The sequence below is a fragment of the Odocoileus virginianus genome, unplaced genomic scaffold (assembly GCF_023699985.2).
Source record: "Odocoileus virginianus isolate 20LAN1187 ecotype Illinois unplaced genomic scaffold, Ovbor_1.2 Unplaced_Scaffold_3, whole genome shotgun sequence".
Taxonomy (NCBI): Eukaryota; Metazoa; Chordata; class Mammalia; order Artiodactyla; family Cervidae; genus Odocoileus; species Odocoileus virginianus.
The window spans coordinates 1,921,586-1,942,305 of record NW_027224265.1 but is presented as its reverse complement, the minus strand read 5'-3'; the positions used below and the strand labels follow the sequence as shown (position 1 = coordinate 1,942,305).

General features: G+C 41.3%; 1 protein-coding gene and 1 long non-coding RNA gene across 5 annotated transcripts in view; both read right to left on the bottom strand.

Moving 5' to 3' along the window:
• YTHDC2 (YTH N6-methyladenosine RNA binding protein C2) overlaps positions 1 to 5,797 on the bottom strand; it is a 64,288-nt gene extending 58,491 nt beyond the window's left edge. The window contains exons 1-2 of one of the 4 annotated variants that reach the window (XM_070462353.1): positions 5,405 to 5,797; positions 3,779 to 3,869 (exon numbers count right to left, since the gene is read on the bottom strand). In XM_070462353.1, coding sequence (XP_070318454.1) covers positions 3,779 to 3,869; positions 5,405 to 5,588 — 275 coding nt within the window. In that variant the 5' untranslated portion in view covers positions 5,589 to 5,797. Of the gene's footprint in view, positions 1 to 3,778; positions 3,870 to 4,538; positions 5,056 to 5,404 lie in introns of those variants that run through there. The other 3 variants (XM_020888252.2, XM_020888253.2, XM_070462354.1) reach the window with 3 other exon arrangements.
• Positions 5,798 to 10,380: 4,583 nt separating this feature from the next.
• LOC139033355 (uncharacterized) lies at positions 10,381 to 11,656 on the bottom strand. The gene is made up of 2 exons (XR_011485938.1): positions 10,715 to 11,656; positions 10,381 to 10,591 (listed from the first exon to the last, which is right to left on the bottom strand). It is a non-coding gene; the product is annotated as an uncharacterized lncRNA (long non-coding RNA).
• Positions 11,657 to 20,720: the final 9,064 nt, after the last annotated feature.

The following is a 20,720-nucleotide window of genomic DNA, read 5'->3' as shown; positions in this document are numbered from 1 at the left end:
ACATTCTATACAGCAGCTGTCCGTAAATTAATACAATGAAATCTCACCATGATTTCATTCCAAGGTAACACACTACCATGAAAATCTAGTAGTACCTTTACAAAGCAAAATTAACTAGAAATCTGCAAAATGTCGGAAAGATGCTAGATAAGTGAAGTTCACAAGAAGTTTTAAAAATATAGTAGCACGCAAGGCACATATGCCATATTTAAGTATAGATGGACTGAAAGTACAGGTAAGAACATCGTAACTTCTAACTTTCAAAGGAAAAAGTAATCATACATTATAATGAAGTTCTAATATTTCAATAGCTTCTTCCTTTTAAAGAAATGATGATATAACTAATCAAATTTGATGTAATTTTAATATTAATAAATTGTGGTGACCCAAGGATGAAAGAGCAGATGAAACCAAGGAGGGTCTTGGAATGCAGGAAGAGAAAAACCAGACCCTTAGTGTCATTCCCTCCCACACCCATGCTGTAACTATTAACAAATTTCAGGTCCTCCTGAGCAGCATAACCTGTCTCCCCTTCTACCCCACAGGGAAAAAGTATTTGCCTTACTCATCCCCGACCCAGTATACATGCCTCATCCAATCAGCAAATGACCCACAAGACCCCTATCCCGCTCCTTGTACCCTGGCTATAAAAATAGACCAAGGACCTAGTCAATGTCAGCTCTCCCTTGAGCCAGCCCGCTGTTCTAACAGCATCTCCCACTCTAATAAACTTTATTTCCCTCTCATTCTGTCTCATGTCTGGAAATTCTTTTCCAACCCACTCATGGACCATGACATAAATGTTGCATTTACACAGTATGTTACTGAACAATTTACCTCAAATACAACCATACAGCTATTCCCCACTTTACAAACCTGAGAATTGTTTAAAAATCTGCTGAAGAGCCAAAATCTGAAAGCACTACTTAAAAGTTCTCAGCCACCAAGGAATTAATGTCTCTATATAAATATACAAAGTCTTCCCTCATAGCTCAGTTGGTAAAGAACCCACCTGCAATGCAGGAGACCTTGGTTCAATTCCTGGGTTGGGAAGATCCCCTGGAGAAGGGATAGGCTACCCGCTCCAGTATTCTGGCCTGGAGAACTTCATGGACTGTATAGTCCATGGGGTCACAAAGAGTCAGGCACCACTGAGGGACTTTCACTTCACTTCACAAAGATAATACACATTTGTTTAATGTCTAGCAAATACTTAATTTCATTTCCCTTTAATCTATACTTCCACTAGGCAGATAGAGGGGTTGCCCCAGTGGCTCAGCAGGTAAAGAATCCACTCCAGTACAGGAGACACAGAAGATGCCAGTTCAATCCCTACATCAGGAAGATCCCCTGGAGGAGGAAATGGCAACCCACGCCAGTATTCTTGCCTGGAAAATCCCATGGACAGAGGAGCCTGGTGGCTACAGTTCAAAGGGTGGCAAAGAGTCAGATACCACTGAGTGACTAAGCACAGGCAGACAGACAGAAAGACCTAACTCCAAACCATTTTACCTTTGATACTGTAATACAAATTTACAAATTTATTGAAGTTTACACCACACAAATCTGTTTCTTTTTATGATTAGCTCAGAAATAATAAACCAAGTTAATTTTGTGACTAAACACAATTATTTCCATGTCACACTCACTATGTTTGTGACAATTTTCTTTCCTTGTCGAAAGAAGCATTATCTAACATTTCCCTCTTGACTACTCATAGTTCCTAAAACATTGCTATGAATTCACTACAAACAACAAAAATTAGCTAAACATTAACTATGTTTGATTGTTGGCTCTGCCACTTGCTAGCTGTGTGAACTTTGGAAAACTAATATCTCTAAGCTTGACTTGCCTCATCTGTTATATAGGAATCGCGTATTAAAAAAGTAGAACCCACCATACAAGACTATTGTGAGGATCAAATGATAATTTACTTAAAGCACCTAGCACAATGCCTGTTGCACAAGGGCACTTAATAAATACTAGCTACTGTTACTATTATTTCTGTACATCACAGGGTTTTAATGGATTTCCAAAACTTCACTAACAGGGTTCCTCACTTTTAACCCATTTTTCTTATTTTAGCTAGGGGAAGAGAGGGGGAGTACAGCATTCAATCTTCTAGGGCAGAAGGTAAGGGAGGCAATAATTCAAATCTGAAAGGAAGGCCTTATAGGACACAGCATCCTGGTCAGGGTGAGAAAAACACTTGCATGCATGCCGCATGTGCGCACGCTCAGTCGTTAAGTCATGTTGGACTACTGCGACTCCATGTCCCCCCAGGCTCCACTGTCGAGGGGATTTCTCAGGCAAGAATACTGGAGTGGGTTGTCATTTCCTCCTCCAGGGGATCTTCCCAAGCCAGAGATCGAAACCCAGTGTCTCCTGTATCTCTGCATTGGCAGGCAGATTCTTTACCACTGAGCCATCTGGGAAGCCCAAGTGAAATACGTGTATACCTATTAAGCAGCACCTTCAGCAATCACAAGATTAAAAACCTGTACTTGGAAAACCTGCTTTCATATACTCTATATCTATTCTCTCTACAAGTTTTTAACAAGTTCACTTTGTAAGTTTCATTTTGTCTAACTTGGACTAAGAAGAATAGGAACCAATTTTGTTTTTTTCATGAACAAATTAAAGACTCAGAAAGGTGTGCTCTTAGAACCAAAACATAGTGATACCAGTTCAGGAAAAATGACACAAATTATAAGGAGGTGAAATCTGGGGTATGGGAATACTTGACTGGAATTTCTAAGAAAACATAAGGATATAGTAAAGAACATAAAACAAGTGCTATTCTAACAAGAGTATTTTCACCAAAAGGTGAACAGTTACTAAAAAAAAAAAAAAAGCAATTCAAAGTAAATCCAACTCTCTAAGAGGAGATGAAAAACAAAATCCAACATACATAGTTTCATTTCAAAAGAAAGGATATAAAAAAAAAGTGATCAGAAAAACAACTGTAAATTATCACACAGTAATTCTGCGATCTGTTTTTAAAACTCATATAAGAAGCTCAAAATAAACTGCAGGATCACAGAATCTCAACTAGCACAAAGAGATTAACTTTTTCATTTTTTTACATTAAAAAAAACACTGGCATTTAAAGTTAAGGGACATGATCAAACTAAAGAATGAAGCACTGACAGCCTGGGAGTAGAATCCAGGTTTCTTGCCCTTTTCTCCATACCTCTCAAATAGGTATAGTGGAACCATAATACCAGGCACAAAAGAAAAAAAAAGACAGAAAGACTAATTTGCTAAATCAACAAAGTTAATTCTAGGAGATTAAAAATAAAAGATCTCTACTCAGGAGTGAACATAAGTTCCATTTTATTTAATCATTTCTAATCAGCTTTGTGACTTGGTATGAAAGAAAATAAGCATGTGTTCTAAAGCATACCATTATAGTACAGTAGCTTTAAAAAATAAGTTCTGTTAATAATTGTATTTATTATTTTAAGGCTATCCATTCTTCAAGGGAAAAAAAAGAGTTTTGGTTTCTACAAAAAATGAAAATATCTTTCTGGATGCAATCAACTTCAACTTTTAAACCATTTTGCTAACATTTTAAAATTTACCTTCTTCTCCCACCCTCTCCCAACCAGGGAAACCAAAAAAGGGGGATAGGAAGAAAAGCAAAGTACAAACATAAATCAGATCTTCTATATACAATATAATTAAGGATGTGAATCTAAAACGGTATTAACTATTTAGTCAAAAACATTTCTCTTTTTCAGTAAAGTTTCTCTAGTTAAAAAAGTTACCAGCTTACCCTTTACTTTTAGAAACCAAACCAAGAGACTGACTCAATCGATGAATAAAGGCTCTTTCTGTACTGGTCAAAGAAGAAGGAAATTCCATTTCTACATGAAAAAAAAAAAAACACAAAGCATCATTTGCTGATAGGCAAATTTTTTTCAAGGTATTTCAGTACACATGTATTTATAAAATTTGAAAAAATCATACAAGCATATAATCACATTTACCATATTTTATGTGAAAAGTAGATACAGGTATACCTCAGTGAGATTGTGGGTTTGGTTCCAGACTCTTGCAATAAAACAAATATAATAAATAATAAAGTAAAATAATAAAAAATAATAAAGCAAGTCATACAAATTGTTTTGGTTTCCAGGGTCTATGCTGGTTTGTTCCTGGGCCTATTTATGGTTACACTACACTGTACTCTATTAAATGTGCAACAGCATTATGTATTAAAAAACAATGTATACACAGTAATTTAAAAATATTTATTGATAAAATATGCTAACCATCATCTGACAACAGAGAATTGCCACAAACCTTCAACTGTTTAAAAAAGAAAAAACAACTATTTAAAAAATCTGCAAAGTACAATAAAGTGTAATAATCAGATATACCTGTACTAATTAACCACTTAATGTCTACCAGAATTCTGATATTAGTAACACGTAAACCTAAATATGATAAAGGACTCTGATGTTCACCAAAGATTACTACTCTTACTTGTGCTGCTTGAGCTCCTATAAAAACTGACAAGTTTACTATCTTACCTCTTGTTTAATTAACAAAATGCTTATTTCCTTCAATGATGAGATATGCTCAAGAATTTTGAACGCTCAGCATCAGATTCCACTGTCTTTGCCTTCAAAACTGCACAGAATTCATATTTTACAATCTCAGACTGGGTATGTTGCGTATTTCTGGGGCTTCACATATTTTCTTTTCTTCTTTTTCTTTAAGACACTTTTAATTAAGCTTCCAGAGTAAGGGGGTCTTGTACTTAGACCAGCAAATCAGAATGAGCACTTAATATATACTGTACTGATCACAGATCGGCTGCTGGCTTTGCAGTGTGTGACTCAAGTCGCTTTCTAACCTTAAGAGGTGGGGAAGATGTTTTGTCTACCAGGAGTCTAACTCCTTTTTTAAAAAAAACTGTTCAATAGAGTGATGCTTCCAGGATTTAAGCAAAGGACTACATGTTGCCACTTCATTTATCTCTACGATTTCCTTCCGCTCCTCTACTTCCGTAACTCAAACTAAATCTACCTCGATTTAGGGAAAAAAAACAAAAAAAAAGCAGGGGCTAAAAAAAAAAGCAGGGGCTAAACAATACCTAAAAGTTGTGGCAAAACTACCGGAAGCCCTCTCCCTAGGGAAAGAAATGCCTCCCGCTACGGAGCAACCTGATTTTTTCGCTTTCGGACGCCACGAAGGGTCCCGAAACTTGGCTGACCCGCAGCACTCTGCGACTCCTCACATCCCGGGAGAGGGCGACCACGCCGGCCTCCGCCCCCCGCCCTCCTCGCCTGCGCTGAGCCATCTTCCCTCCCACGCATGAGGCAGCCCCTGCCCACCGAGGGGCCGGGCTTCCGGGAGGTGGGGCAGCCGGCGGGGTCCCTGTCAGGAACCTCACCTCTCTGGTCCCCATAGCGGAAGCGCTCCAGAGCGATATTGACTGCAATCTTCACCTCCTCGTCTATACGAATGTCCTTCAGCCCCTTGGCACGGCCGCCGCCCCCAGGGCAACAGGGCGCGGGGCCGCCCCCGCCCCCACCGGGAGCCGGCGGCCGCGGGGAGACGCTGCTCGGCCTAGACATGGCCCTGAGGAGACGTTCTCCCCGCGGTAGAGCGGCCAGTCCTGCTGGCTGACAGCCAACGACCGCGCAAGTGGGCCTCTGGGGCCCTGGCCGGGGCCGGGCGGCCTCAGAGGGGGCCTGCACTGCGGAGAGCGCACCAGAAAGCCCTCGGTCTCCACAACAGCCGGCGAGGGGCCGGCGCCAATGAAGCTCGAGCCCGGCGGACAGCGCGGCCGTGATGACGTCACCGGGGCCGGCGCCCGTGACCTCAGCGCGCAGGCCGCCCAGGCCCGGTGTCGCTGCACCCTAGTCTCCGGGTCAACACCTATGTTTCTCCCCGTTGCCTCCGGTCTTCATCTGCACCCTCACCGAGGGGCTCTTATTCGATCGCTCTGTAGTTGAATCCTTTGTTAATGCATTCAATAAGCGTGTGTGGGCTCCTGGTCTATGTCCTGGATATACATTGGGAAACCAGTTGGGAGACAGAAGGGGTTCCTGCCTTCAAGGAGTTTGCGTTCTATTGGGGGTAATGTTGCCAGGTTTAGTAAATAAAAATACAAGATGCCCCGTTTATCTGAATGTCAGATAAAGAACAGAATTTTAGTATAGGGCTTTACCATGCAGTATTTGGGAGCACACAGACTAAAGAATTCCCTGGGCTTCCCTGCTGGCTCAGACAGCAAAGAATCTACCTGGGATGCAGGGTTGTTGATTTCTGGCTTGAGAAGATACCCTGGGGAAGGGAATGACTACCCACTCCAGTATTCTTGCCTGTAGCATTTCCGGGGACAAAGGAGCCTGGCCAGCTACAGTCTTTAGTTGGACACGACTGAGAACACAAGGACACTAGGAGTAAAGAATTACTCAATATCTGAAATGCAAATTCAACTGAGCGGCCTTATTTGGCAACCCTAGAAGGGAAAAACAGGCAATAAACTAAAAAAAAAGATTAAATGGTAGTTGTAAGTGCTATGTGAGGTAATGGAATAGGAAGATGGACCCTTTAGTCTGCGAAGTCCAGGAAGATTATGAGAATGTCCATTTACATTTGTACAGTTACACTAACACAAACCTAAACCCAGCCACACTGCTTCCACTCTGGCCTTCCTATTATCCATTCTCCAGAAAGCAACTAGAATGATCTTTTTTAAAACACATTAAAAATATCTTGGTTCTCAGTATCTTTGAGTTCCTTATCCACTGTTTCAACCAACCACCAAACCAAAAAAAAAAAATTTTTCAATTCAGAAAGTTCCAAAGAGCAAAACTTGAATTTACTATGCATTGCAACTATGTACATAGTGTTTATATCCTATTAGGTATTATATGTAATTTAGAGATGATTCTAAGTATATAACAGGATGTGTATAGATTATATGCAAATACTATTATTTTAAGGGCTTCCCTGATAGTTCAAGTTGGTAAAGAATCTGCCTGCAATGCAGGAGACCCTGGTTCGATTCCTGTGTCTGGAAGATCCCCTGGAGAAGGGATAGGCTAACCACTCCAGTATTGTTGGGAGTCCCTTTTGGCTCAGCTGGTAAAGAATCTGACTGCAATGCAAGATACCTGGATTGGATCCCTGGATTGGGACGATCCCCTGGAGAAGGGAAAGGCTACCCACTCCAGTATTCTGGCCTGGAGAATTCCAGGACTGTATAGTCCATGGGGTCACAAAGAGTTGGACATGACTGAGTGATTTTCACTCACTGCCATTTTAGATAAGGGACTTGGATTTTTGTATCCTCAAGGGGTCCTGGGACCAATCCCTGTGGACAGAGAGACGACTGTACAAGCCAAGTAGGATAACATGCCTACACAACGCACTCCTATCAGTCCCCACTGCAACTCTAAAATACCCTCATTTCCTCATTAAGACCTTAAGACTCTGCATGGTCTGGCATCTGTCTACCTCCATGAGGCTCATCTGTGACCATTTTCATCCTCACAGTGCTCAAATGCACTGATTCATTCCTGTACCTTGAACACATCGAGTTCATTATTGTCAAGGAAACTTTCCACTTGAACGGTTTACTCCTGCACATGACAGTCTCCCTCCCAATACTTCATATGGATGCCTCTTTCTCATCATTAAAGCCAGGATTCCATCCGTTACTTAGATATGCTCTCCCACAGTAATCCACCATCATTTACTGTTGTTTGAAATTACTTTACTTATATATTTATTATTTGCTCTTCCCACTACAACATAAGCCTTTTAAGAGCAGGAAACTTGCTTATCTTTTTTGTCAATATTTGATCAGCAGCAAGAACTGTATGGTCATACAATAAATATTTATTGATTTTCCATATTATATGTATTCTTATATTCTTATTATATTATTATATTCTTTCCCAGGAATTCATTCCCAGGCCAGCCATGTCACTTAGGCTCATGAGACAGTACCTAGTGAATGTCTACTCACTCGTGGGAATGTGAATGTTCTATAAATTCTTGGTGTGAGGTATTCCTTTGGATACATACCCCAAGTGGGATTGCTGGACTAGATGGTAGTTCTGTTTTTCAGTTTTTGAGGGGCTTTCATACTGTTTTCCATAGCAGCTATACCAAATGAATCTTGAACTAAATGAGTTACATGAGTGGTTCTCAGGCCACTTTTGATTGTCGGTTCTTTTCAGGAGAAGTACTGTAGAGATTAGAGGCTCAAAGTGGGAAGCAGTTCCATGATCAGGAAAGATGGAATGACTGACTACATAGGGACCTTCGTTGGGGTGCCTAAAGCCTAGAGGTGGGGAAGGGACTGGGGAGAGTGACCCTCTGTAGAGCTGCTGTGAGAGCACAAGGAGAAAGCTGGATAGGAGGACATAGGCCCTCCATGTGAAAGGTGCATTGGACTTTCTGTGGTCAAAAGTGTCTCCTATTTCTCAATCCCTGGTACTGCCTGGGATCATTGTAGCAAGCGGACTGAACATAATAGTGCACATCACTGAGTGTGACATGACAGTGGATTCCTTCCCGGCAAAGTTGAGACTTTCATGATGAAGGCTTTACCCTATGTTACAGCCTTCCACAGAATTTGGACTTCACTGTTAGGGATGTTCTTGTGTTCCTGCTTCAGTCTGTGCACTGCCTTAGGCAGTGAAAAGCAGCTCAGGAAAGGTGACCTTTCGCCCTCCTATACTGTGGTCTAGAGCAGTAGTCTGAGAGGGTCTCCTGGGAGGCGCATGCTGACGTTGACTACACTTGGTTGAGTAGACCACTCAACTCTTCTGTTGAGACTACCTGTGGCCATAAACAGGCACATGAATGTGAACTGCTGTTGCTTGTGTGTTCTACTGATATACCAACCAGACACTTCTTCCTTTGACACTCACACACCTCAGGTGCCTTGCTAAAGTCCTAAAGAAGGTGCATATTGGCATTGGCAACATGTGATGCATGGGAAATGTTGAGTCTTTGGCAGAAGTTGGCTGTAGCCTGATGTCAGAATTCTGTGCCATTGTGCCGAGCGAGGGCACATTGGGAATCCTGAGGAGTCCCAACTCTGTCTGTCAGAATGTGGTTGGAACTCTCCCACATTCACTTTCTGCACTCTTCCACTGAGCAAACTCTGCACATTGGCTGGAAGACAGAGGTCCGATGGGTCTCGTCAGTGAACTGTCCATGAATCCGGGGCCATTTGCTTCCTTCAGGGCATATGCCAATGAGCCCGGATGTCCAGGAACCTCCCGAGCCAGGTGCCCCAGCTGGAGGATGAAGCCCTTGTATTCCTCTTGCGGGAGAGGGCTAAACCCCCAGGCTGTAACTGTCTCTCCCACCCGTGTATCTGCTAGAAAGCCTTTCTAGCAGAAAGGCTGGCTGGTGGTGGCTCCTCTTCCATTTGGGGTTTCCTGTTGGTGGGGGTGACATTGCCTCAGGGGGACCTTCTCTGCACTCTCAAGGAAGAAGGTGTTGTTGGTACACCAGTGGAGGGACAGTTATGCATTGTTTGTGGTGTTGTGCTACTGGAGTGGGGGAGACGAAAGGGGAGCTCAGTTGGGGGAGGGATAAGGCCTGATGGTTTCCCCATGTCAGGCTTCTGCTATCTCTTGATTCGGGAAATTTGGGCCCAGCAGGACTACGAGGAGGAGGCTCTGAGAGTATAAGGGAAGACTGACAGTGGGGAGGACAAGGGTCTTTGGTGTGACGACTGTGGTGGGCATTTTGGGCTCCGGGCTCTTTCTCCTGTCTCCTTTCTCCATTCTCGTGCCCTTCCTTTGGGTTAGCATAGCTGAGGGACAGAAGTTAACAATGGACTCTGTTGGATATACTATAAAAAGATACGGCTTTCATATAAACTAGGACATTTCTTGTGAGAAGAGGATTATTTTCCACTTTCCCAAGTGAATTGTGATTTTGTCTGCAAGTGAAGGCTTTGCTGTCACTTCCTTGCTCTGTGTTGCCTAGACCTGTGACAAATGGCTGTTGTGGAAGGGGAGCTCTTTGTCCAGCTGTACTGTTGCACAGTATATAATCTAAGGGAGTTCTGAGAAGGCACTGCTGTTGCTTACACTGTTTATTTTTCCCCCAGAAATATTTTCTGCCCTTTACCTGTTGCTTTATGGGCTCTTGGTCACTGCTTTTGCTGCCAGTTCCCTGAAGGAACACTCTTGGTTTGCCAAATTTCCAAGAGGCTTATTTAACTTACAGAAAAGATTTGCATACATTGCAGAGAGTCAGAAATGGCAGCCTATTTCCTGGAGAATCCCAGGGACAGGGGAGCCTGGTGGGCTGCCGTCTGTGGGGTCACACAGAGTCAGACACGAATGAAGTGATTTTGCAGAGTCAGACAAAGAACTGACCACACTCCAGTTTTTGAGGAAATGTGAGAAGGAAATATTCGTCCCTTTTCAGCATGAGCAATTTAATTTTCCTTATCTGAGTGTCCCTTACAATGTGCTCCCCGTGAGACACCAGGTCCCCTCGGCATCTTCACCATCCCTCCAAGAGCTGATTGTAAACGCCTGGCCGTAGCCAGACCTGTGCAGAGAACTTCCTCAAGAGGAACTTGTGGAAACAGCACCTGAAGGACAAGTAAAAAGTATGACTGCTTATCCTCTAAGAGCTTTTTACCCATACATATGTCCTCAGGGCGACTTCTCTGTGATCAATAGGATCACTGGAGATGTGGATTAAAACTACAAACCTTGTTTAGAAGTGGTTTAAGTCGCTCTGCTGATGTCAGCAGTCTGTTGGCAAGCGGAGCTGAACTTCATCTCTCACCGTCCCTTTCTCAAGCACTCTGAAGGAGCAGAGATTTGATCTCCAATTGGTAGAGGTCCAATTTTTGTGTCTTGTGGTGCACAGGACCTGCTAGAATACTTGGGAGGAGGCAAGGACTCAGATCCGGCAGAGTTTTACTTGTGGAATTTTAGTGTGCAGCTCTGTCAAAAAGAGTGGACAGAATGAGCCAAATATGTGCATTCCTGTACAATTTGAATGGTCTCTTCATCCCTCTGGATTTGAATTTGCCCTCCCAGTCCACTATGCTGACTCCAGCATGAACCCAAAATGGGTTACTGAGTGTCGCAGCCAGGCCACCTCAGAGTTTCGATTTGGGTTGGCTTTCTGAGCTTCCTTCGCTTCTCCTTATTCATGTGCAAGCCTACTGTACTACTACTTATCAGCTTTGGAAAAGAGCAGAAGTGGACACACCTCAGTGAATCCTAGGGAGATTCACTGGTTTACCCAGCCTCTCCCCATCAGTCAGACAAAGCACCTTCCAGAATGCTGAAAGGCCTGTTGTTGATTTTCCTCTAGTAGGTTGTCAGAGTTCTGAGCCACAGGATATAGGATGTAGCTAAAGCCAGGACCAAGCACCTGTGTATCTCCTCCAGGCCCTGGAATTGATGTGTCCTGAAAAGGCTAAGACGGTAGATCTTGTTCTGTCATGTTTCTATTACCAAATACTACTAATAATAAATTATGAAGGTGGAATGAAACTAGAGTGGATGGGTGTGTTTATGGTATAGATTATGGAGATGCTTTATGGATGTATACTTATCTCCAGACCCATTTGATCATAAACATTAAATGTGTACCACTTTTTGTGTGTCAGTCATTGCTCATACCTCAATAAAGGGGTTTAAAAAAAATTTTTTTAAAATAGAATCTGTAATTAAGATTTATCATCTTTATCCTCTACAAATTTTCTTCATAATTCTAGGAATCCTAATCAATTTGATTGATTAGGCGGGGGTCAGCAGTGGCCTGCTGCAGGGCTGGGGGCACTGAGTGTAGCAGTGCATGCATGGGACCTTTTGAAGGAATCACCATTATCTTCATTACCTCCACCATAGTTTGGCCTCAGGTCAAATAACAGGGAGGGAACACAGCCCCACCCATCAACAGAAAATTGGATTAAAGATTTACTGAACATGGCCCCTGCCCATCAGAACAAGACCCAGTTTCCCCCTCAGTCAGTCTCTCCTATCAGGAAGCTTCCATAAGCCTCTTATCGTTTTCCATCAGAGGGCAGACAGACTGAAAACCACAGTCACAGGAAACTAACCAATCTGATCACATGGACCACAGCCTTGTCTAACTCAATGAAACTGTGATCCATGCCCTGCAGGGCCACCCAAGATGGACATGTCATGGTGGAGAGATCTAACAAAACGTGGTTCACTGGAAAAGGGAATGACAAAGCACTTCAGTATTCTTGCCTTGAGAACAGTATGAAAAGACAAAAAGACAGGACACTGAAAGATGAGCTCCCCAAATCAGTAGGTGCCCGATATGGTACTGGAGATCATCTTTCAGATAAGATGATAACTCCAGAAAGAGTGAAGAGACGAAGTCAAAGCAAAAAACACCACCCAATTGTGGATGTGACTAGTGATGGAAGTAAAGTCCTATGCTGTAAAGAGGATTATTGCATAGGAACCTGGAATGTTAGATCCGTGAATCAAGGCAAATTGGAAGTGGTCAAACAGGAGATGGCAAGAGTGAACATCGACATTTTAGGAATCAGTGAACTAAAATGGACTGGAATGGGTGAATTTAACTCAGATGACCATTATATCTACTACTGTGGGCAAGAATCCCTTAGAAGAAATGGAGTAGCCATCATAGTCAACAAAAGAGTCCAAAATGCAGTACTTGGATGCAATCTCAAAAATGACTGGGTGATCTCTGTTCATGTCCAAGGCAAACCATTCAATATCACAGAAATCCAAGTCTATGCCCTGACAGTAATGCTGAAGAAGCTGAATGGTTCTATGAAGACCTACAAGACCTTCTAGAACTAACACCCAAAAAAGATGTCCTTTTCATTATAGGGGACTGGAATGCAAAAGTAGGAAGTCAAGAAACACCTGGAGTAACAGGCAAATTTGGCCTTGGAGTATGGAATGAAACAGGGCAAAGGCTAATAGAGTTTTGCAAAGAGAACGCACTGGTCATAGCAAACACCCTCTTCCAACAACACAAGAGAAGACTCTACACATGGACATCACCAGATGATCAATACTGAAATCAGATTGATTATATTCTTTGCAGCCAAAGATGGAGAAGCTCTATACAGTCAGCAAAAACAAGACTGGGAGCTGACTGTGGCTCAGATCATGAACTCCTTATTGCCAAATTCAGACTTAAATTGAAGAAAGTAGGGAAAACCACTAGACCATTCAGGTATGGCCTAAATCAAATCCCTTACAATTGTACAGTGGAAGTGATAAATAGATTCAAGGGACAGACAGAGTGCCTGAAGAACTATGGACAGAGGTACATGACATTGTATAGGAGTCAAGGTAATCCCCAAGGAAAATAAATGCAAAAGGGCAAAATGGTTGTGTGAGGAGGCCTTACAAATAGCTGTGAATAGAAGAGAAGCAAAAGGCAAAGGAGAAAAGGAAAGATATACCCATTTGAATGCAGAGTTCCAAAGAATAGCAAGGAGATAAGAAAGCCTTCCTTAACAATCGATGCAAAGAAATAAAGGAAAACAATACGGAAAACAAATAGAGGAAAACAAATGGGAAAAACTAGAGATCTCTTCAAGAAAATTAGGGATATCAAGGGAACATTTCATGCAAAGATGGGCACAATAAGGACAGAAATGGTATGGACCTAATAGAAGAAGAAGATATTAAGAAGAGGTGGCAGGAATACACAGAAGAAATACAAAAAAGATTTTCATGACCCAGATAATCACGATGGTGTGATCACTCACCTAGAGCCAGATATCCTGGAATGCAAAGTCAAGTGGGCCTTAGGAAGCATCACTATGAACAAAGCTAGTGGAGGTGATGGAATTCCAGTTGAGCTATTTCAAATCCTAAAAGATGATGCTGTGAAAGTGCTGCACTCAATATGCCAGCAAATTTGGAAAACTCAGCAGTGGCCACAGGACTGGAAAAGGTCAGTTTTCATTCCAATCCCTAAGAAAGACAATGCCAAAGAATGCTCAAACTACCACACAGTTGCACTCATCTCACATGCTAGTAAAGTAACTTGAGAAATCTGTATGCAGGTCAGGAAGCAACAGTTAGAACTGTACATGGAACAACAAACTATTTCCATATAGGGAAAGGAGTACCTCAAGGTTGTATATTGTCACCCTGCTTATTTAACTTACATGCAGAGTACATCATGAGAAACTGCTGGGCTGGATGAAACACAAGCTGGAAACAAGTTGCCAGGAGAAATATCAATAACCTCAGTTATGCAGATAACACCACCCTTATGGCAGAAAGAGAAGAAGAAATAAAGAGCCTCTTGAAAATGAAAGAGGAGAGTGAAAAAAATGGCTTAAAGCTCAACATTCAGAAAACTAAAATCATGGCATCCAGTCCCATCACTTCATGGAAAATAGATGGGGAAATAGTGGAAACAGTGACTGACTTTATTTTTGGGTGCTCCAAAATCACTGCAGATGGTGACTGAAACCATGAAATTAAAAGATGCTTACTCCTTGGAAGGAAATTTATGATCAATCTAGACAGCATGTTAAAAAGCAGAGACATTACTTTGTCAACAAAGGTCCATCTCATCAACGCTATGGTTTTTCCAGTGGTCATGTATGGATGTGAGGTTTGGACCATAAAGAAAGCTGAGTGGCAAAGAATTGATGCTTTTGAACTGTGGTGTTGGAGAAGACTCTTGAGAGTCCCTTGGACTGCAAGGAGACCCAACCAGTCCATCCTAAAGGAAATCAGTCCTGAATATTCATTGGAAGGACTGATGCTGAAGCTGAAACTCCAATACCTTGGCCACCTGATGTGAAGAATTGACTCATTTAAAAAGGCCCTGATGCTGGGAAAGATTGAAGGCAGAAGGAGAAGGGGATGACAGAGGATGAGATGGTTGGGTGGCATCACCGATTTGATGGACATGAGTTTGAGTAAACTCTGGGAGTTTCTGTTGAACGGGGAGGCCTGGTGTGCTGCAGTCCATGGGGTCGCAAAGAATCGGACATGGTTGAGTGACTGAACTGAATCAATTTGATTGGCCGCTAGAAAGAGTTCTTGATAAGCAGAAATGGATCCTGTACCCCGGTCCTGGCATGGTTACCAGTGAACTGTGTGGACATTTTCTATTAAGACTATGTTGATTTCTGTGTATCCTAAGTTCCTTAGCTGTGCAGTAATAATGCCCACAATTTATTAAGTGCCCAGGGGCACTGTTTTTATTTTTCCAGTCCTCATGAAATCATATGAAGTAGTTATATTACCTCAGACACAAATGAGGAAACTGGCTGGATGAGGTTAAAACTGGTCCAAGGTTTATTAATTAGCAATAATTAATGAGGTAATGGAAACTAGGCCCAGCTGATTAGGAGGCCTAGCTTCATTCCAGGACAAATCATAAATAGAAGATAATATTTGAATATTGTGATGAAACTGAAAACATTTTGTGTGGGGTCAGACATATATTTAATCTCCCTCCATAACTTCTTTATTCCACTGTTTATTGGCTCCATCATTTATAAGCTTTGTGACTTGATGAATTACTTTGTCTTCCCAGCTTCATGTTCCCGTCCATAAAATGGGTATTTTAATATTTATTTTATAGGATTTCTGTGAGTTTGACATAAGATGTAAATATCAAGCATTGATCTGATGTGTGCTTCTTTTTTCCTTCTTTCTTTTCTTTTAGAATAAATGCCAAAAGATTCATAGTCCTACTTGGAGAAGGAAAGAGCAGCCCACCCCAGTATTTTTGTCTGGAGAATCCCATGGACAGAGAAGACTGGTGGGCTATAGTTATGGGGTTGCAAAGAGTCAAACACAACTGAAGCAACCTGGCGGCAGCAGCAGCACCTAGTAAGAGTATGGAATATGTTTGTTGAAATAGAAGAGAATATTTACCCACATTATATATCAATAAATTATAAGGTTAATCAGATTCTTCATTATCTATCATTTTTGTATACTCCTAGAAATTTCTGGTGCTTAGGGTGAAACACTGCAATTCTCCTTTATACATATGCTTTGGGGAAAAAATTAAAATTAGAGAAGATATGGAATATTTACAAATGATTTCAAGTTGAACTTAGTGTCAGAGAGACCTAAAGTTCTCATGTTTGTTTTTACCACTGTATAGTTATGGTCTGTGGAAGGACTTACCTTCCCTGTGTGTGTGTGCGTGTTCAGTCATGTCCAACTTTTTGTGACTCCATGGACTGTAGCCCTCCAGGCTCCTCTGTCCATGGGATTTTCCAGGCAAGAATACTAGAGTGGGTTGCCATTTCCTTCTCCAGGGGATCTTCCTGACCCACAGTGTTATTAATATTATAGGAATTAAGTTAGACTATATTACCCTTATGCAAATGAAATACTTAGTACAATTCTTGGCTCATCCTTAACAGTCAGCACTAACTGCTAGATGCTTTTAACTTCAAGTAACAGGAAACTCAAGTTAAAAAAAAAAAAAAAGCCCCAAATAAAGTCACAGGATAGGGTGTTTCCAGGATTGATTATTTCAACATTGTATACCAATGTTGTCAGTCATGCAGAATCTGTCCACCCTACCAGCCTGCCTCCTTAGGGCTTGACATTACCCTTTTGGTTGTAGGTCCAAGTAAGCAAATCATTACAAAGCCTGAGATAAAGACAAGTGCCTTCTGTCTGATGTTTCTTTTAAGATAAACTTTCCTAGAAGTTCCAGAAATATATATGCTTATGTATCCTAGTCAGAACATGGCTAACCCAACAACCAGCAAAGAAAAATGGGATTACCATGGCAAAGGATGAGATGGTTGGATGGCATCACCAACTCAATGGACATGAGTTTGAGCAAGCTCTGGGAGATAATGAAGGACAGGGAAGCCTGGCGTGCTGCAGTCATGGGGTCACAAAGAGTAGGACACAACTGAGCGACTGAACAACAAACATGAAATGTCTGGTCTATGTTGAACAGTGTGGTCACCTAGAAGAAAATGGACTAAATTTATGTTCTCATAGCAAGTAAAAAAGGGTGGAGAATGACTGTTGCATAGGCAACAAAAGATATGTCAGTCAACAATGATTTCATCAAACATTTCTGGTTTTCTTCCTTTCCAGGATGTCTCAGAATTGTCCTCCCTGGCCCTGTTGCAGTTGAGTGGGAACATTTGACTAGTTCTGGCCAGTGAGGGGTGAGTTGAAGTGCTATGTTTCACTTTCATTTTGACCTCACTTTTCACTGCAAAACATGTCTAAGAGCAACTAAAACAACTAACAAAACATGTCTAAGAAAGAAAGAATATTATCCTACTCCAAATTGTTTAAAAACCCTAAAACTACAAGAGAATATTTCTAAGAAAAATGAAACACTTAAACAAATGAAAACATATACTGTGTTCAGGGATGAGAAAAGTCAGTAGAAATAAGACAGCAATTCTCCTCTTATCACCATCAGTTCAGTCCAGTTCAGTCGCTCAGTCGTGTCCGACTCTTTGTGACCCCATGGACTGCAGCACGCCAGGCTTCCCTGTCCATCACCAACTCCCGGAGCTTACTCAAACTCATGTCCATCAAATCAGTGATGCCATCCAACCATCTCATCCTCTGTCGTCCCCTTCTCCTCCTGCCTTCAATCTTCCCCAGCATCAGGGTCTTTTCAAATGAGTCAGCTCTTCGCATCAGGTGGCCAAAGTATTGGAGTTTCAGCTTCCAGCATCAGTCCTTCCAATGAATATTCAGGAATGATTTCCTTTAGGATGGACTGGTTGGATCTTCTTGCAGTCCAAGGGACTCTCAAGAGTCTTCTCCCACACCAGAGTTCAAAAGAATCAATTCTTCAGCACTCAGCTTTCTTCATGGTCCAACTCTCACGTCCATACATGACCACTGGAAACACCATAGCCTTGACTAGACGGACCTTTGTTGACAAAGTAATGTCTCTGCTTTTTAGGTTGGTCATAGTAAGCATCTTTTAATTTCATGGTTGCAGTCACCATCTGCAGTGACTTTGGAGCCCCCCAAAAATGTTTCCCCATCTATTTGTCATGAAGTGATGGGACCAGATGCCATGATTTTAGTTTTCTGAATGTTGAGCTTTAAGCCAACTTTTTCACTCTCCTCTTTCACTTTCATCAAGAGGCTCTTTAGCTCTTCTTCGCTTTCTGCCATAAGGGTGGTGTCATCTGCATATCTGAGGTTATTGATATTTCTCTCCCAGCAATCTTGATTCCAGTTTGTGCTTCATCCAGCCCAGCGTTTCTTATGATGTACTCCATATATAAGCAGGGTAACAAGATATAGCCTTGATGTACTCTTTCCCTGTTTGGAACCAGTCTGTTGTTCCATGTCCAGTTCTGACTGTTGCTTCCTGACCTGCATACAGATTTCTAAGGAGGCAGGTCAGGTGGTCTGGTATTCCCATCTCTTTCAAAATTTTCCAGAGTTTGCTGTGATCCACATAGTCAAAGGCTTTAGCACAGTCAATAAAGCAGAAATAAATGTTTTTCTGGAACCCAGCACAACTTTTTTCTAAAACAGTAACAAGCTGATGCTTCATATGGGAATGCACTAAAATATCCAAAGCAATTTTAAGTAGAAAAAAATGTTTGAGGGTTACCACAATCTGATTTACAAACTTAGTAAAAAGCTGCATTTCACAAGATAGTGTGGTGCTGACATAAATTTGAACAAACATTGCTACAAAATAGAGTTTAAAAATAAACCCATATATATTTGGACAACTGATTCTTGACAAAGGTAAAAGCTAACACACTGGAGGAAAGCTGAGCTTTTCAACAAGTGCTGAAACTGAATGGCCAAATGCAAATAATTCCAAACCTTATCTCACTCCATACAAAAAATTAACTCAAAATGGATTATAGGCATTGCCTAAGTATAAGAACTAAAACTATAGAACTTCTCTAAGGATACATCAAAGAAAATCTTTGTGACCTTGGGTTAGACAAAGATTTTTTTAAGATATAACACCAAAAAGCACAAATCATTAAAGTAAAAAACTGCTAAATTGGATTTCATCCAAGTTAAGAACTTTTGTTCTTTCAAAGACATTGTTAAAAGATAAAACACAGACTGAGGGAAAATATTTACGAATCATATATCTGATAAAAGATATGTCCAGAATATATGAATAACCCTCAAATACCATAAGAAGAAAACAAACAACCAAATTTTTTAAATTGGGCAAAGTTTGAACAGACACTTGACCAAAAAAGAGATACGGGTGGCAAATAAATACATTAAAAATGCTAAACATCATTCATCATTAGAAAAATGCATCTTAAATCCACCAAGGGATGCCACTACCTACTGATCAGTATGTCTAAATCTAAAATTAACTGATTTTACAGATTATCAGAGAGCAAGCTGAGGAATTGGAATTTTCATATTCTAAGATGGGAAACAAAGCACTTTGGAACAGTATGGCAGTTTCTTTAAAAAATAAAACACAGGGTTTCCCTGGTGGCTCAGTGGTAAAGAATCTACCTGCCAATGCAGGAGACATGAGTTCAATCCCTGATCCAGGAAGATCCCACATGCTGCCCAGCCGCTGAGCCCGTGTGCCACGGCTGCTGAGCCTGCGCTCTAGAGCCTGAGAGCCGCAACTACTGAAGTGCCGCAACGAGAAGCCTGCATGCCACAGCTGGAGGGGAAGCCCCACTCTGCAACTAGAGAAAACCCATGCATAGCAGCAAAGACTGAGCAGAGCCAAAGTTAGTTAATTAGAACACAAAACATATAGTTACCACAAAATCCAGCCATTCTATTCCTAGGTGTTTACCCAGGAAAAACAGAAGCATGTATCTGTACAAAGATAAGAGCACAAATGTTCGTAGCAGCTTTGTTCGTAATAGCTCAAACACTGGAAAGAACACAAATATTCACCTGCAGGTGTATGGATAAAGAAATGGTGATACAGGCATACGGTGCAACACTGCCCAACTATAAAAAAATGAGCTATTGTTACACACAGCAACATGGATGAACATCAGAATAAATATACCAAATAAAAGAAGTCAGACAAAAAGAGTAAAGCTATATAACTTCATTCATGCAACACTCTGGAAAGTGCAAACTAATCTGCAGTGACAGAATGCAGATGAGTTGTTGCCTAGGCACAGCATGGACCGGAAGGGGTTTCAGGGCGGCGTGAGCAAAGTCTGGGTTACGGGTGTACTCATTACCTTGATTTGGGTGACGGTCTCACTTATGTGCACATATCTCAGAACTTTTAAAATTATGCACTGCCAATATATGTACTATTGTAGTCAATTATACCTCAGTAAATTTGTTTTTTTTTAAAAATAACCTACAAGACTTTGAATCTAATACTATTTTTTCCTACATATTAACAGAAGGCATAGGTATACTGGTTTTCCTTCTTCATAAAAGTCATTCTTGGCCCTTTGAGTTGTTATGTGATTTTTTTATGTTTTAAAATGAAATATAATTTCAGTTCAAATTGAATGATCAAATATTCTTTATTAATTAAATAGTCCCTCATACCAGGTACCTACTTGCAGGTCTGTTTAGTTCAGATAATTTATCTCAAGTAAATATGTCTAATTTTCCACAAGCAAATAACAGAGATATGGTTACACTAAAAGGGGAAGAACAGTTATCTTTGAGGGTGGAATATTTTAATTCCCAGAAGGTGCATTAAGACTTCATAAGAAATTAGAAAGTAGGCCACAGAAAGTAACTGTCTCCTTTACTAAAGTAGAAAAGACCACACAACGCCTCATACAT